The sequence below is a fragment of the Palaemon carinicauda genome, chromosome 6, assembly GCF_036898095.1.
Source record: "Palaemon carinicauda isolate YSFRI2023 chromosome 6, ASM3689809v2, whole genome shotgun sequence".
Lineage (NCBI taxonomy): Eukaryota > Metazoa > Arthropoda > Malacostraca > Decapoda > Palaemonidae > Palaemon > Palaemon carinicauda.
The window spans coordinates 7,964,692-7,983,083 of record NC_090730.1 but is presented as its reverse complement, the minus strand read 5'-3'; the positions used below and the strand labels follow the sequence as shown (position 1 = coordinate 7,983,083).

At 38.6% G+C, this 18,392-nt stretch overlaps 1 protein-coding gene across 4 annotated transcripts in view; it reads left to right on the top strand.

The window, feature by feature from the left end:
- stmA (Protein EFR3 homolog stmA) overlaps positions 1–18,100 on the top strand; it is a 159,356-nt gene extending 141,256 nt beyond the window's left edge. For all 4 annotated transcript variants that reach the window (XM_068374959.1, XM_068374958.1, XM_068374957.1 and 1 more), the window contains 8 exons: positions 150–242; positions 503–675; positions 9,050–9,281; positions 9,744–9,877; positions 10,033–10,161; positions 10,839–10,977; positions 11,149–11,307; positions 14,098–18,100. In XM_068374959.1, the coding sequence (XP_068231060.1) occupies positions 150–242; positions 503–675; positions 9,050–9,281; positions 9,744–9,877; positions 10,033–10,161; positions 10,839–10,977; positions 11,149–11,307; positions 14,098–14,265 (1,227 nt within the window). In that variant the 3' untranslated portion in view covers positions 14,266–18,100. The remainder of the gene's footprint in view (positions 1–149; positions 243–502; positions 676–9,049; positions 9,282–9,743; positions 9,878–10,032; positions 10,162–10,838; positions 10,978–11,148; positions 11,308–14,097) is intronic.
- The last annotated feature ends 292 nt before the right edge of the window (positions 18,101–18,392 follow it).

Genomic DNA, 18,392 nt, shown 5'->3' with positions numbered 1-18,392 from the left:
GGAGAGATTTCTAACTTCTGCTATCACACAGAATAAGATTGAGAAAGAAAACCCATGGTTAGATAGAGGTTATAAGGTTTCTTGATAGAACAGAGCATACTGAAGGGGAGTATTGAAATAAATATGTTTTCACCACCTTTTATTTTCAGGTTCCTGGTAGTGACAGAGTTGATGATGGTGAATCACCACGCCCAGAGGCAGAAGTCAAGTTACAGCATTTACTTTTGAAATCCTTGTTAAAGGTTAGTGTTCTTATTGAGTCCTGTTTTTTTATTCATACTAGTAGATAATCTAAAAACTATTTGGAAGTGTTTCAGGGATAGTTTTTTTTTTTTCTATAATCAAGGTTAAATGAAGGCTTCTCAAAATGCATCTGAAACTTGATGGAGGACTATCTAATTCACATCCTAAACATGAGTACTTTTGCTACGGGGACCTTATAAAAGTTAATAGCAATTTCTTTTATTATTACAAAATAAGAAAAATAAAAATTGTGTTTCAGGTGGGAACAAAATACACAACAGCCCAATATTCAACCACATTTGCCCAGTCATTCTTGGTGAGGTTGATGCGACTGTCTGTATCAAGCGTTGCAGAAGTGCGTCTTATTGTACAACAGATCTTACATACTTTGATTGATCGTCACCAGAATACTGACAAACTAATGAAACCAACGTAAGTTACACATTTACTTTGGGAATTATTTTGATTTAGTATTTATATAGTGAAAATAAATTTACTCTTTTAAAAAGTTATATAAGTGCAGTGCAGCAAATGAATATCCCCATTGTCTACCTATCTACCAAGGCACTTCTCCCAATTTTGGGGGGGTTGCCTACATTGGAAAAAAAGAACAAAAGGGGATTTTTATTTTCTTTGCTCCTCCCAGCCTGACTTAGCTGTACACAGTTACCCCTTTCCTTCATCATTATAAACTATTTTATGACTATCTTTCCTTCAAGAGGGTTAGACATAAAATGAGTTTTCTCCATTCTCTTTTGTCCCGTGCCATTTCTGTCTAAACTGTCATCACATCTAGATATTTATCTGTCCCCTCTTTCATTGCCCTTACTAAATGTCTTTGTCTTTCACCTTCCTTAAAAACTACCTTCCTGACCAAGTACTCCTCATCACATGTTCAAACCATCTGAATTCTTTAGATGTCGGCCTGTGTTCAGACCACTGAGTATGTGACAATAAGAGTTACCATTTTTCTCTACAACTTCTTCATTCATAATAGAATTTTCCCATTGTACTTTCATTCATAATAGAATCTTCCCATTGTACTCTGGTCATGAATCTGTATGTTGATAGTTACATCTTTTCAAAAGTTTGCTTCTTTCACAAAAAGAATGTCATAATGGAGGAATTTTACATTGTCTTTTTGGGCTCAAGCCATGTCATCCTGATGGAAGTTCCTAAAGGGTAGCTTCCTTGGGTATATATAACTACGGCGATATTCCCAGAGAATTTACCTTAAGGTACCCAGAATTCTAACTCCTGGAGCGAATATCCCTAATTAAAGATCCAGGGATATCGCGAAATATCAGAGGACGTATTCTTGACACGCCACATAGCAATCTGCACCCCGAACAGAGTTAACACTTTGAAAGGGTCAATTGGCAAGAAAACAAAAACGAGAAAGAAAGGAGAGCCGCTCGCAAGGTATCTCTCCTCTCCCGTTTCGTAAGCGTGCATTATGCCGCTCACGGCGCCATCTGTATTCCTTTTTGCGTAGCTCAACAACTCGGTGTTTTTTCCCTCTGTCTCTCTCAATTCTAGGATTATTTCAACTTACAATGCTTTCTCCAACTTCTGCTTCTAATAAGTTGAGTATTATTTCTTTTATGTATAAATGTAAGCTCTTGGTAATTTTAAAAGTGATTTGATTGTGATATCGTTGTTACAAGAGCTGTTGCCTACCGGAGGCGTCCTGGACGCTGTCGCTCGCTAGGTATGAGTTATTTAGTTAGCCAGAGCGACGTTCCCGGCTGTTTCGCTTTTATAATTTTAGCTGTTTAGCGTTACATAGGATTTCTTTATATGATGCTTTTAGTATTTTGTTTTGGCGAAGGATTTGCCGATTCTGGCCTACGCTAGACCTTGTAGCCTAGTCGTTTGGCCCTAGTGGCCCTAGTACTTTCCTGCATGATATTCAGATTTCCGAGTGTTTTAAAATTTTATTGAAGCTTTAGGCAGTTTTATACATTTAAGATTATGTTGATTTTCTTCCAAGATAGTATACGAGTGAGTTTTGGTGATTTAGGTAATCGATTCTCTTTGCGCCTAGGCTAGTTGTCTATGGGGCCTTAGTATACTTTCTCACACTCCCCGGTTGCTCTTTTCTCCTCGGAGAATGTGTGCAATCCCTTTCCCTCTGCTTAAGCCTTGGGCTTAACCCTAATGGTTTATCTGAATTGACTTTAGATACAACTATATTAGGATGTTTCTGTTCCTTCCTGTTTCCAGTAAGTCAGGCTTCAGGGAGGGGGCAGGACATCAGAGTTCTTAGTCTGAGTCTGTTGATGTCTAGCTTGTGGTTGAGATTCCCTCGCTAGACTGACAACAGACATAGGAGGCTTAGTCTCCTTAGTTCACTTTCGAAGGTTTCTGTACGAGATGATTCCTTCTTCTTGTGATCTAGCAGACTAGTCCAGTGTTGTTGTTCTCGGTGTGGAGGATAAGATCCTCTTTTCTGTGAATAACAACGCCTTCCTTGCTTTGGTTCCGAGGGAGTTGGCAAGTATTGCTGGCCTCCCTCCTCGGATCTCCCCTAGGCTAATATGAGTTTTCTTGGCTGCGGGTGATTCATTATTAGAGCAAGGTTGGCAGGACCCTCTTCTCCCTTTCCCCCTCTTTCCTTTGTGATGGCCTAGCCATTGCATTCCAGTCCGTCATTCTACATCTGTACCTAGCATAGGTTAAGATGTGGGGTTGACTCAGTCCCTTGCCGGCCGGCAAGGGTCTTCTGCTTTGAGTGCTGCCCGGACCTCCCTTGGTCTCTCATCCATGTTTGTCTGTAGAGCCAGATGGCATTGGCCAGGAAGCCTGAAGTTATATTCTCCCCTTCCTTATGTGCACTCTTTCGGGTTGCCAGGTTATGAGGTAGTACAGTCTCTTATCCCGGCATCCATTCTGTTTTCCTTCTAGTGTTCTCTGGTTCTTTTGCTGCCGGCCGGCATTGGTTGTATACCTTTGCCGGCCGGCTATATATCACACCATTGTCTGCTGGCCGCTACGATTAGTGGCCGGCAGCCGGGTGCTATCTTGTGTAGTTGCCGGCCGGCACATGCATTTGAACCAGCGTTCTTCCACCTTATAGTTCATAAGTAGTATACTTTGGAACTAGTTAAGGTGTGTGCCGGCCGGCACATTACCTTCTATACTGTAGCCAGTATTTTTCAGTATAGTATATACTGTAGGGAGAAAACTATAGTATAGTATTTGTTATGCCTACAGTGCCCCAGATGGTGGCACAAACCCCGACCACATACCAGTGGGTACCCCAAGCCGTGTCGACGCAGTCTCCGGCATTTAACCCAGCGTTCGAAGGGCATTCAACTACCTTTCGAGCGAAGCCTAGAGGAGCAGCCAGAGGTTCATCTAGACGCCCCTCAAGGGGGAGGGGATTCAGGGGTGGTTGCAGTCAAGGAGGCAAGGCCTCAGGGCAACAGCAGTCAAAGTGAGATGATACCGGTAGGAGGGAGACTTCAGAATTTTCGGGATCGGTGGACCTTCGATCCCTGGGCCCACAGCCTACTCAAGAATGGACTGGGTTGGAGCTGGTACAGCACTCCACCCCCGTGCCCTCGATTTTTCCAACACTCCACCCACGTTCTGGAGGAGTACATTCAAGAACTGTTGGAGAAAAGGGTAATCCGAAGGGTAAAGTCCATCAAATTCCAAGGGAGGCTGTTTTGTGTTCCCAAGAAGGACTCAGAAAAACTCAGAGTCATTCTGGACTTGTTGCCACTCAACAAGTTCATTGTGCACTGCAAGTTCAAGATGCTAACACTGCAACACATAAAGACCTTACTGCCCAAGAGGGCATTTACCGTCTCCATAGATTTGTCAGACGCCTATTGGCACGTTCCAATCAATCGTCAACTCTCCCCCTACCTAGGGTTCAAGCTACATCGAAGACTCTACCACTTCAGAGCCATGCCATTCGGGCTAAACATAGCCACAAGGATCTTCACGAAGCTTGCGAGCGTAGCTCTCAAACAATTACGCCTAAAAGGAATCCAGGTGGTAGCCTACCTGGACGACTGGCTAGTGTGGGCAGCATCCAAGACAGAATGTTTGCAAGCTTCCCTACAGGTGATCCAGTTCCTAGAGTATCTAGGCTTCAAGGTCAACAGAAAAAAAGTCTCGACTTTCTCCATCTCAAAAGTTCCAGTGGTTCCAGAAGAGGAAGGAGATAGCTGGTTCTGTCAAGAGACTTCTGGATTCCGAAAGGATATCAAGACGCGAACAGAGAGTGCTGGGTTCTCTCCAGTTTGCTTCAGTAACAGACCCAGTGCTAAGAGCACAGCTAAAGGATGCAACCGGATTTTGGAGAAGTTATGCATCAAACACGCGAAGAGATCTGATAAGACCAGTTCCACTTCGTCTACGTACGCTTCTCAGGCCTTGGTCCCAAGTCAGGCAACTAAAGAAGTCGGTACTTCTTCAGCCACCTCCCCCCTCGTTGACTATTCACACAGACGCCTCGAAGGAGGGGTGGGGAGGTCATTCACATCGGAAGAAGGCCCAAGGGACTTGGTCCAATCTATTCAAGACATTTCACATAAACTTTCTGGAAGCTATGGCAGTACTCCTTACCTTGAAGAAAGTCTCCCCTCGTCGCTCGATCCACATAAGGTTGGTGCTGGACAGCGAGGTGATTGTGAGATGCTTGAATCGACAAGGATTGAGGTCACCACCACTCAACCAGGTGATGTTGGCCATCTTTCGACTGGAGGAAAAGAAGAAGTGGTACCTGTCGGCAGTTCACCTTCAAGGATTCCGCAATGTGACAGCGGACGCTCTATCCAGGTTCACACCGATAGAGTCGGAATGGTCCCTAGACGCAGGATCATTCTCCTTCTTCTTGAGTCAAGTCCCAGAACTGCAGATGGACCTCTTTGCGACGAAAGACAACAAGAAGTTACCCCTTTACGTGTCCCCGTACGAGGATCCCTTGGCGGAAGCAGTGGACGCGATGTCCCTCGACTGGAACAGATGGTCCAGGATTTACCTGTTCCCTCCTCACAACCTTCTGTTGAGGGTCCTCAACAAACTGAGATCTTTCAAGGGAGTAGCAGCAATAGTGGCTCACAAGTGGCCGAACAGCGTGTGGTTCCCTCTGGCATTGGAACTACGGCTGAAGTGTCTACCGTTACCAGATCCAGTTCTGACCCAGCGAGTGCAGAAGTCGACTGTCTGCGCTTCATCACAGAAAACCCGGAACCTGCAGCTCATGATTTTCTCTCCCTAGCGGTGAGAAAACGTTTCGGGATTTCGAAAGACAGTATAGACTTCCTAGAGGAATATGCAGTAAGTGCAAATCTACTAGAAGGCAATATGAGTCATCATGGAGGAAATGGGTGGCCTTTGTCAAGGCGAAGAATCCGCAAAAGATCTCGACGGACTTCTGCTTATCTTTCTTCATCCACCTCCATGGTCAAGGGTTAGCAGCCAACACAATATCAACGTGTAAATCTGCTTTGACAAGACCCATTTTATATGCCTTCCAGGTCGACCTCTCTAACGATATTTTTAACAAAATTCCGAAAGCCTGTGCTAGGCTCAGACCATCAGCACCTCCAAAGCCCATTTCATGGTCTTTAGATAAAGTTCTTCATTTCGCTTCGCTGTTGAACAATGAGGAGTGTGCTTTAAAGGATTTGACCCAAAAAGTTATTTTCCTATTTGCACTTGCGTCGGGGGCCAGGGTTAATGAAATTGTAGCCCTCTCTCGAGAGAAGGGTCGTGTTCAGTTCTTGGATGGGGGAGAACTGAACCTGTTTCCGGATCCTACGTTTCTCGCCAAGAACGAGTTACCCACCAACAGGTGGGGTCCCTGGAGAATCTGCCCTCTGAAAGAAGATGCATCTCTATGTTCAGTGGAATGCCTAAAGGTCTATCTTCATAGAACTTCAGACTTCAGGGGTGGTCAACTATTCAGGGGAGAAACATCAGGCTCAAATTTATCACTGAAACAACTTAGGGCGAAAATCACCTATTTTATTCGCAGAGCGGATCCAGACAGTACACCCGCAGGTCACGATCCGAGGAAAGTTGCCTCATCCTTAAATTTCTTTAATTGTATGGATTTTGAACATCTTCGTTCATACACTGGCTGTAAGTTTTCCAGAGTCTTCTTTTGTCACTATGCGAAGCAAGTGGAGCAACTAAAGAGGTCTGTGGTAGCAGTGGGTAGTGTCGTTAACCCTGCTGTTTAATTCTGCGAGGAACAGTGGATTTAATTGGGACGATTAATTCCGGGGTGAGTGTGTAGTTACGAACTGTACTACAAACTAAGTGTTTGGGCACTGGGTTGCCCACATTGACTGTTCCACTTTCAAAGGTGAACCTAGCATAAGTGCAGACATGTGCCGAGCGTTTCCAACGCTAATGTAACTGATTAGTAATACAGACTTTTATGATTTTGATACCTCGGTATGTTAAAAGTGGCGCTAATGTTTTTCTTTCAGATAAACAAGTTTCTGTTTACTATCATGCTTATGCTTATTTGTTGGTTATCCTCCTCTTATATATATATATAATGGTTGTTTAACCTGTTTTATTTATTGTTTGTCAGTAACTAGTTCTTGTGAACCTTGCATCTCCTTCACCTGTGTCAATTTATTTGATATAATTTTGCATTACGTTCTATGTATATTTATCTGGGATTATTCTAATAGATTGTTCCTTTATGCAAGCATTCTTTGCATTGGTTTATGCTTTCCCTTGGCAGGAGGACTCCATGCCCTAAGGGGACGGTAGCAGATATGCAAGTTTTCCGCCTACTCGGATATAAACCTTTGTCCAATCCAGTATTGAACGGAGAACTGGTTGATATTTCATATTGACTCAGTGGTTCTTTACAAACTATGCTTTACATGATATAGGGTGAGACCACTATATTGGCTTGTCTGTTATTCATACATAGGTATATGTACTCTTCGAGACTTTTCCAGAGTCTAGTAGGACTCTTCCCTGTAGGGGGCAGGAAGCACTAACATGGTCTATGGTTAGTTGAAAAGATGTATGACGGTAACATCTTAGGTCTCTAGGTCTAGTTGGCCGGGAAATACCTTCATGGAGTACGGCACGTTTTGAGAATCCACAGATACAGTAATGCTCTGGTATACTTCCATCAGGACGACATGGCTTGAGCCCAAAAAACAGATTTTGAGCGAAGCGAAAAATCTATTTTTGGGTGAGATGGCCATGTCGTCCTGATGGACCCGCCCTTCCCTTTCTTTTAAAGGGCTGTAGGTCCCCTCCCTACATACAGTATCCGTAGCACCTCGTGTATCGCTACAAGGAATACAGATGGCGCCGTGAGCGGCGCAATGCACGCTTACGAAACGGGAGAGGAGAGATACCTTGCGAGCGGCTCTCCTTTCTTTCTCGTTTTCGTTTTCTTGCCAATAGACCCCTTCGAAGTGTTAACTCTGTTCGGGGTGCAGATTGCTATGTGGCGTGTCAAGAATACGTCCTCTGATATTTCGCGATATCCCTGGATCTTTTATTAGGAATATTTGCTCCAGGAGTTAGAATTCTGGGTACCTTAAGGTAAATTCTCTGGGAATATCGCCGTAGTTATATATACCCAATCTTCCATCAGGACGACATGGCCATCTCACCCAAAAATAGATTTTTCGCTTCGCTCAAAATCCGTTTTATAGGAAGCCTTTATCTATACTACAATAAAATTCATATATAATTAAAGCTAAAAATAATTGGGATAATGCTTTTGTCAAAGGTTTTCCATTTGAACTAAAGAAAATCTTATTGCAGGATATACTTATCATGATTCTCCAATGACATTTACCACTTGTAATTCTATCTTATATACTGTATATTGGATTAGTTCCTGCATTTAGGCTGCAAGTATTAAGGATGAAGAGACAATAGCTGGTGTAAAATATTCAATCCTCTTTTAAGAGGGATGGAAGCATCAATTCAGTATTAGCTCATTGCCAAAAAATATCAAACAATGGGTTTACCCTATACAGTAGATATTTCTGTAGTTATGGCATCACTTCACCATAAAATATATTTGTTGGAAGATATGTTTAGTCCAAAGTTGTGTTAGCACTACCTCAGGCACCCTAACTGATTAGAATAAAAATAACCAAAGCTGGACATTTGTCATTTACAGGCTTAAAGGTCACTCATGAATGGCAGAGGTAAGGGTCAGCGTACTATAGACTGACCATATACATATATGTTCAATGCCCAAGCCTCCTCTTAATCAAGCTAAGACCAGGGAGGGCCAGGGAATGGTTGCTATCTTGGCAGATAGACCTATAGCCTCCCCCAGACTCCTCATCCCTTGCTCACAAGGATGGTGTGGTTGTAGACACTACAGTACAGTACTAGAAACCATTGAGCTTGAGCAGATCTTGAGTACCTGTCCAACAGATTTCCAGACGTGGACGTTTCCAATTGGCTACCGCAACCCTTAAAAAAGTTTATATTTGTTATTAATGCCCAGAATAGTGGAAGACTGTCTGTCATACTATTTTCTTTTGATATTCAACTATATTGGTCACTACATTTCTCAGTTAAGGACTTTGAAATAGCAATGACCATAGAATTAAAATTGGTTAGACTACCTTATATGATACATCCAAATAATCTTCATTGTTTGTTATTTGTAGAAAGATATGAAAATTACTAGAGAGGTGAGCCAGAAATGATGTATGAAAATAGAATGTTTTCTAAATTCAAGGTTTTTTTTACAGCATTTAATTTCTCAGAATGATAGACTTGGATAAAGTTATTTGTTTGGAAAACCTCGGGAATTTACTAAACACTCTCTACTAATCCTCAGACTGGAATTGACCAGACTTGGCCTGACCATAGGGAAACCTGTGCGACAAGATGTTAACTTCTGGAAGAAGTCTGGAAATGAGCTGTTGTTATCCATCCAAGAAAACTGCGAATTTGCTAACAATAAACTTGCTAATATTGAAGCTATTTATGCAACACTCATGCTCCTTGTCACTGAAATACGCTGTGATGATGTCATTGTGGACATTCTTCGGGTTTTGTTCTATATACAGGTAAGGATCCTTATTTTCTTTACGAAAATTAATTATTTCCTAATTGCTAATGTATCTGGGTCTTTAATATATAGTCATCCTTTAATGTCTAGAAAAGCAATATAAGTTATGTATATCCTGTTTCCTGGTGTTATTCGATTAAATATCCTAAAAAATGGTGCAAGATTATTTCTATACTCACCAAAAATTCATCTCCCCCTGCATCCCCACTGACTATGATGCCAAGAGGCAGTTAGACACATTACAAAGACTAGAGAGGGAAAGACTTGAAGATAAAGAAAATGGAAATGGGATACAGTATTTTAAATTTTTAAGATACACCTCAATATTTACTTAGCTTCTAGAAGGAATTACTTATAGTTTGTGTGGTTTACTTCAATTATTCATATAGGATTACAAAACTTTTATGTGAAGTATGTTAACAAGAGAAATGTAGCCTCTCATCTATATTTTGTTAATCAGATCACAGCTCAAAGTGGAAAGGTTAATGCAGTGGCTTCTATTCAACTTCACGCTATGGTTGCAGCTGTTATGGTTGTTATTTCTCACATGGTCCCAGCTCTTAAAGATCACGTTGGTGCTGTTATAAAGAAAAGGTTAGTATTAATACTGAATCAAATAATGCAATGTAGCAAGGGACATAATTTAGTTTATTGCTAACAATGCAATTTAGAAAATACTTTGAAAATTATTAATGGAGTTCCCTATTCAAGATTAGCTATAATGTGACTCGTTTCTCTCTCTCTCTCAGATCTGATACCAACCCACATTTACTGCCAGAGCTGCTACCACATTATGATTCTAGTTTGCCACACAGCAATTTGCCTGAAGATCTGCTATTTGACAATGCTAAGGTTCTGGATCTTCTTACAAGTACTAAGTAAGTTATGTTTATTTTTGAACATTTTGGGGCCTTAAAAGACATTCCCCGAGCCATTGTATCCTCATATAACTAGCAAAAATATGTTGTGTATCTTAGCCTTGAGAGAATAAGCATAAAAGTAATAGTGTTCATAGTTATACCAAATACAGGAAACATTTCAGTCTTATAACCCAAAATACAGAAGTGTGCAGGTGATACAAAAGACAGTAGGCTACCAGTCTGAACTTACTCCCCCTACTATTTAATAATGTAGTTTTTGCTGTATTTGATCTTGTAAGTTCAATCCTTTTTGTGTCTTTCTATTACAGGTGCCTTCATAATTAAGTAAGAGTGAATGTACCCTAACTGAAAAGACATTAAAAGAATTTTCAAGCCCTGTGTAATACTGTTTAGCTTTTTGTCTTTTCAATCAAGATGCTGCTCTGTATATGGTGCTATATGATTATTAATGGTCTCCTGAGTCAATGTTATATAATTGGGAATCCACCAGATATATCAAGTTGTGGAATTCCTGGGCCTATGTGTGAATAATCAAATTCGGGAATGTCACATTTTTCCTAAAGGTGTTGTTCTCATATACATTATAAGTATTGTATATCAATTGTTTTTACATATTGTACATCTATTGTATGACTTTTGTAATATCAAGAACTATATTTCTATTTTCCTTGCAGTCTTGACGAGAAGCGCCTGAATGCTAGCATATCTAGCATGATGAGAAGGCACTCCACAACTCAGCATTCTTCTGCAGCTGACCTTAATTCCATCAGTGTGGAAGTGGACAGTGCATGTTCCTCACCTGGACTTACAAGGGTAAGTCATAGTCACAGTATAAACGGTAGAAATGATGGAAGATAAGATGATGTATGTTAACTTAAAATGCTTTTACAATTATCACACTATATGCTTTTATTTAAGGTCTTGGGTACAGTATTTCTATTTTACTGGAAATGGATTTTTAAAAACTTTCAAAAACTTTTGCAGCGGCCATTAGAAGAAGAGATAACATTTGAGGCTCTAAAGAAAGTGTTGACCGAGAGCCCTGAGCAGCGTAGAAAGGTAGAAGAAGAACGCAGAAAGCAGATTACGGAAGCATTTATGACTGAATCCTTTGAAGCTCTTGTCGCAAAAATTCAAGCAAAGGTAAGTATAGTATTAAACATTTATATTAGTTCTTTCAGCTTGTCAGTCACTCAAAAAGAACACTACAATTTTTTTCTAAATCATTTTTATTTTTCGTAACTATTCTATACAAGCTCGAATCTAATAGAAGTATGATTTGTTCCTACACAGATACAAACTTCAGAGTCATTATATGAGTTTACTCATATGTCAATTTACTACGACCAGAAAGAAAGAAAAGATGCCTAACTAGTAACTATATAATAGGTTACTAGCCAAATCCATTGCTGGACAGTGTTATGTGTTACTGCAAGGCACACTTCACTTCTCTCTTGGTCGCATTAAAAGGCTGAATTCCCCTTGCTGCTCTGTGATCACGACTTACTCCACACTGGATTACCCTTGCAGTGATTTTTGTGCTTTATTGTGCCAAGAATAATGTTACGCGGAATTTCTCCGGCCGTGATGGTTGCCCTTGAGTCGGGTCGAGATTGATCCACATCCCTTTTGCCCAAACTGACATGGTAAGCAGTGTTCCATAGAATTGCCTTGAGAATATTGTAGGAAGTAGAAAAATTATTCTCTTCATCATAAGAAACGAGCTCAGAGGGATCGTTCCCCTTTGTCGTTTTCTTCCTTTGGCAGAAAAAAGCGTAAGATGATTTCTGCGACACAAGATGTTCCCCAACCCGTTTGTCTTTTTCCGGAGCCCTTTGTGACTCTGGTAACTGGAGGATGATGGTCAAAAAGTACTTACTTTACATAATAATCTCGCCCACGGTGCACGGGGACAGGTGGCAGTTCTTCGGTGCTGATTCTTGGAGGGTAAAACTTCTCCGTTCAGGGTATCAAGTCCCGTTCTTAGACTGTCTGTCCCAGTTGGCTCAGGCTCTGACAATCTAGCCATATTATTTGGAAGGCTCTACAAGAGACCTACTTCTCCAAGCGGAAATGTCCAAGATGTTGGCGAAGAGGGCCCTAGAAGAGGTCTTAGAAAACTCTCCAGGATTCTTCAGCAACCTCTTTTTGGTAGAGAAGCTGACGAGGAACTGGAGATCTATCATAGACCTTTCCCAATTGTACCAATATTTTGCAAAGTTCAAGATGAAGACCCCAGCCACAGTTCTTCAAGCCATCAGAAAGAATGACTTCCTACTGACCATAGACTTGAGACAGGTACTGTCAGATCCCTATCACTTCCGGATCAAGAAAGTACCTGAGGTTCCCTTTCAGAGACAAGATGCACCACTTCAAGGTGCTGTGCTTTGGTCTCAACAGTGCCTCGGGTCTTCACCAGGATCTTGGCCCGTGTCTCAGACTGGACTGGCTTCTTCTAGCATGTCCCATCCAACAACCTCTACAGCCAATTACTGACGCCCATTGGCTGCAGTTATGCCACTACCAGTCCAGATTCAGAGTTGCTGTGAAGAAATGTGCAAACAAAAAAGCCCTGCTCATACATTACAGCTATCTCCTCCTCGACTTCTGCAGGGAGTTGGCATCCAAGTGAACCTGGAGAAGGCCAGTTTCATCCCTCAATAACTTATCAGATACCTAGGCATGGAAATCAACTCGGTCCAAGCCAAAGCATTTTCATTTACATGACAGCGGCCGCAGTAAAAGTGAAGGCTCTCCAACTGGAGAGGGGTGGGGCTACTTACCCCACACCTTTACCAGTTGGAAAACGGAAAACTGCTTGTTATCTAAGTTTAACAACCAATTCCTAATTAAAGGACAAGGGATTGTATGTCACGTAAGAACAATGAGTTTCATAGACAATCCCTTTAGAACTTGCTTCCAAAGCAAATCCCAATTTTCATTTAACTGTAACGTAATTTCTAAAGACTATATGGCACCATCACTTCTTATGATGCACATGCAGACATGTCATCATCATTATTTCAGCCTTCAAACACCCTTCATTGAACATAGGCCTTCCCAGATGTCTGTCTCCAGCCGTACAGGTCCAAAATAGTAAATGGTGATCTAAGTCATCTTACCAGCGAGTATTCTGTCTTCCTCGGTTTCTTGTGCAGACATGTAATTTGCCCAATAAACTAAGAGGTAATATCCTATGGCACAGATAATTGCAAAGTGAATTGGAGATATAATTTCCCTTATTTCTTTACTTGGTAACTTTGTGCATAAGTGAGGATGGATATAAGTCAAGTAGTTTATAAGCCATGAACAAGTTTGAATCAAAACATTTTTGGATTGGCTTCCACTACTTTTGAACCAGTCTGCCATATCTTGGTCTGTTAGCAAACCTCTAGGGATAGAGGTAACTCTGACCATTGGCTTTGTTTTCATAGGCTTATTTTCAATTCCTGCTAGAATCTAACGAGTTCAGGAATTAGGATGACAGCATGACAGTTTCAGGTAGAATCAACAACTGTACTAATTCATGATGCTATACCAATTAGTCTTTTCTGTAATTTAATTAGTTTCCCAGAATAATTTTTTATTTTTTAAGGCAGTCATGGTTCATTGTATAAGCATCTAATTATATATTAAAGAAAATTTGATTTTGTAAATACAATTCATAGCCCTTTTGAGTTTGTATTGTATACAGCCATATCTACTTTGAAAGGAAATATAATCTACTTTGAAATGAAAAGTAAGATTTCATAAAGCAGTGGCTTGTATCTATACAAAATAAATCTTTTTATGTATTTTGCCACTACAGTACAGTACCAAAATAGGATTATTTGCACTTTTAAATACAGTAATCTTGTACTGTATAGTATTTATATTATCTATGTACAGTATAACTTTTTAAACATATCTTATACAGTATGTCATGATTTTCAGCAACCCGACATCCTACAGAACAAGTTGACAGAGATCTTCAGCAGACTTCCACCCACTTGTCCCCCCACCCAGCCTAGTTCTGCAAGCATAAGTTGTGATAGTGCCGTTGGAATCACTTCTCCATCTTCCATTTACCAGCTGCCTTATCCTGATATCTTTATCTATTAATCTGTGATTCCAGTAAATTTAGGGTACTGTAGATACAAACTAATTTAATGCTCTCAGATTTACCTGTAACAACAACAAAGCTCCAGCATTAAATACAGTAGCATTGCTATTATATCCTGGCTACTACTCTTCAATAATTACATTCTTCATTGACAGTATCCTTTCTTAATAAAATGGTCTTTCCCTTTTAAACAATCTCTTAATAGTACTTGCTGGGATATGTTGAAGTCGTACAAATTTTTGAAGAATCTATAAAGGTGGTATATTATCACATGTACCAGTTTACGAAGTACTTAAAATTGCTTAGTATGTACTTTACTGGTTGTACTAGCTCTTCTAATGTAGAATGTTTATTATAAATAGTTTATTGTTCTAATAATGTTGATAATGTATGTAACATTTACTATTGTTTTGTTGAAAAGCATTTTATAATATTGATTAGGGAATCCATTTATTTGTATAAAAAAGTTTAAATTATTTTTTGAGCATATGCTCATGAAGATTTATCACATAATGACATTCACTTGTAACTTGAAAAGTTTTTGTATATCAGTTATAAAATATGCAAGTCTATTCAACTCCCAAACCCCTAGAACAGAGGTGTCACCTCGTCTTTCATTCTTTATAAGAAGCTATAAGCATTATTAAAAATCCCAAAAGTAGTATAACAGTCAAGTCATGACTCCTTAGTAACTTTATCTTTATATGATACTCGTGTCATAAAGAACACTAGAAATCCCCTTGAGCATTTAGAGTCATATATAACCGGTGAAACTGTGACATGAATTTTATGTTTTGTGTGTGTACAGTACAGATGATGTTTGTTTTTGTCCTTGTTAGAATGTGTTTAAACTGTCCCTGTTTGTGAAAAAGCATTAGTGTAATAATGTATGTCATTCCAATGTATTCCAGAGATCAACCCCATTGTGTCATCTGTCTGGTAAAGTAGATTCCCATTAGCATCAGGTTGATATCACACCATTAAGCGACCTTTTTTTCCTACTATACATGCAGGTAGATGAATGAGGTCTGTATATTGAAAAATATATAACTAATTTATTTTCTTGTCCTTGAGGCTAAAAGAATTTAGCATTTTCCAAATGCTGGTCAATTATAATCTAGGGCAGGTTGTGTATCGGGTAAGAAATCAGTGAGGGAATTATAAAACTAATCATCCAGAAGTCTGTAGTACTCTACTATATATACTTTACAAGGAGGACTGCATGCATTAGGCACATTTATTTATATTTGTTAAACAAATAATTTTGCTTGAATTACAATGTTTCACTTGAAGTGCATCTTTAAAATACTCAAAAATTTTAGTTTTTCTGCAAGAAAAAACCTAATCTAATTAATGTAAATACTGTAGCTAATTAGAATTAAGCCAATATTTTCTTAAGTTTAATTTTGATTTAGGAAAAATGCTATCAGTAAGGAAAAGACGTGCAATAATGGGTGATATCACAGGTACCCGGTATTTTTTCATATACTGTATACAATATTTAGGAAAACAGACTTACCTACCTAAACGTTTTTAAAGAACTAGATACAGTATGATTTCAATGTTCATGTGCTGTATACTGTACCAGATAATTTAGCAATGTTTAGATACTTGAGCTAACATAGTGATTTTTAAAATGGCAAGACTTGAAAGTCCTGTGCCAGGTTCTACAATTACAAGAAAAAAACAATTCATTTGTCATTAGAAACATATCATAATGTTTTCATACAACTATAATAGGAAGAATTCATTCATTTTTCATGATAAGTATACCATAATGTTTTCATACAAATATCGTACTAGTGTTTAGTGTATTAATTTAGTCTTGACACAAATTGGAATTTTCAGTCTAGTAAAATTTCTTTAGTAACTACGTATCAGTGAAGTTCAGTTATTAGATTTTACAATTTGCTAATTCTAAGTAAACAATTGTTGTCTTGAACCTAGAGTAAAAATTATTAGCAGAAGGCATAGCAGTAGGTCATAGCTAAATCCATTACTGTGTAGAATATGTTACCTTTCTAGACACAAAACTGGGTGTACAGTAGTTTGCATAAAGTGTTTCAGAATACTGTATTGCAGAACACAGCACAGGGAATCGTAAGAAATCAACATCTTTCATAGGTACTCTATTGTATACAATGTTTTCTTTTTTCCAATGATAACCATATTGTTAGTTTCCACATACTGTACTGTGTATGTTTACCAGGTATGCATTATATAAAATTAATTACTGTAATAGATTTACATCCTACATCATTATACAGTATACAAACAAGGATTATGGAAAGTTTCATATAAAGCCATTATACCAAAATCATGATTTTGACCAAAACATTTTACCAGGAAGTAGCCAAGTTAACTGAAAGACTTCAGGCTTTATAGGTTTAGATTCGAAGTGAAGTGATATGTTTTACGCATAAAGTTAACAGAGATTTTTAAGAAATACATAAGTATTATTTCTTGACATATCTGCTTTAGTAATTGAATGTTTGAGTGAACCGAGTTGAACTAAATATTCCCGGTGCAAGTTAGTAACCTGAGCCTGTAAAACTTTAGTAAACCAGTATGGGAAAATTAATTCCAAGCCTGAAGTAAAGTACTGTGCCATAGAGACTAAATGAATTCAGAGACTGAAGTAAAGTACATATACTGTGCCACAGAGACTAAAAGAATTCTGAGACTGAAGTAAAGTACATATACTGTGCCACAGAGACTAAAAAAAAAAATTCTGAGACTGGAAGTTAATATGCCACAGAGACTAAATTATAATCTAACATTGAGAAAACATAATTAATCAAGCATTTGCCTGAAGAAATTTGTGCAGTTATTAAAAATGTTAGGACAAAAAATTAATGAAAGTAAATAGTTATTTCAACTCGGAAAAATTTTGTAACTTCATGAATTTTTTTTTACAATTAGGTGAACTCTTTTTGTATGATACCATTTACTACATGACAAAACAATTGGAATAATAGTAGAATCTACTGTATGATTACTGAAAAAGCCAGCAAAGCACATGGTAAAAGTATGCACAATACTGGTAGCTTATATAAAAGAGATGCAGCTTCAAGGTATGATAATAAGATTAACAAATTTACATATGAAGTTTTTAACTTCATGAATTTGAGCATTGAGAATTATACCTTGCAGCTGAGAAGTGACAATTTAAGTGCATAGAACAATGCCATAAGGTTAGATAGTGGCATGCTTAATATATGAAACTGAAGTTGCCCACCAGTTGCAAGCCTGAAGATATTTTGAGGATACAGTTTATGTGCTGGCATGGGCTCCAGTAGTACCAACATTCTCAATAGCATTATTAGAGTTTTATTTTCTTAACTATAAAATCTCATTCTGCTGTGTAAATTATGAACTTAAACTCTTGGCGGGCTAATTTTGGTGATTTGAAATTTCCTGCCACAATTGTAAATAATTTCAAACATCAAAATACAAAGAAAATTTCCAAAGCATTAGACAGGTTAAATTAACATTAAGTTGAATCATATTCGAGAATATTATTTGAGAAAGTTATTATGTAAAGAGCAGATATTATAGTTTGCTAATGATAATGTTTGATGTCTTAAAAAAAGGCATCTCATAATAAAGTGTTATCCAATAATACAATAAAAAGTCAAATGATGTCTTTCTTCATGTAATACTGTAGCCCCCTTCATTATGTAGTAAGATCAAGAGAGCATCTCTCGGACAATATTTTGGTTTGTTTTACATATTGTTAGTTAATTTTTCCATACAAAAATCCCATTACTTAACATTCCCCGGCAATAATCACGTCTTATTCAACATTCCCCTGTATAATTCCCTAACCCCCCCCCCCCCCCAAAAAAAAAAAATATGTATCTTCGAGTCACTATTTTCTTCTGAACAAAATTGCAGCTCTTTTAAGATATTTGAGCACATTTAAAGATGGTATCAGCATTTAAAATGCATTTCATACTTTGTTCTTATTTTTTTATATTTTTTGGTGCTTGAGAGTTTACATTGGTGCAGTTTTCTCTTCTGTACTGAGTGATACCTTTAGACATTTTAAAAAAGTATAATGAATGTCCACTTATAATTGTAGAAGCACTTCAAGTGCTATTAGAGCATGTTGTTATTGGATACA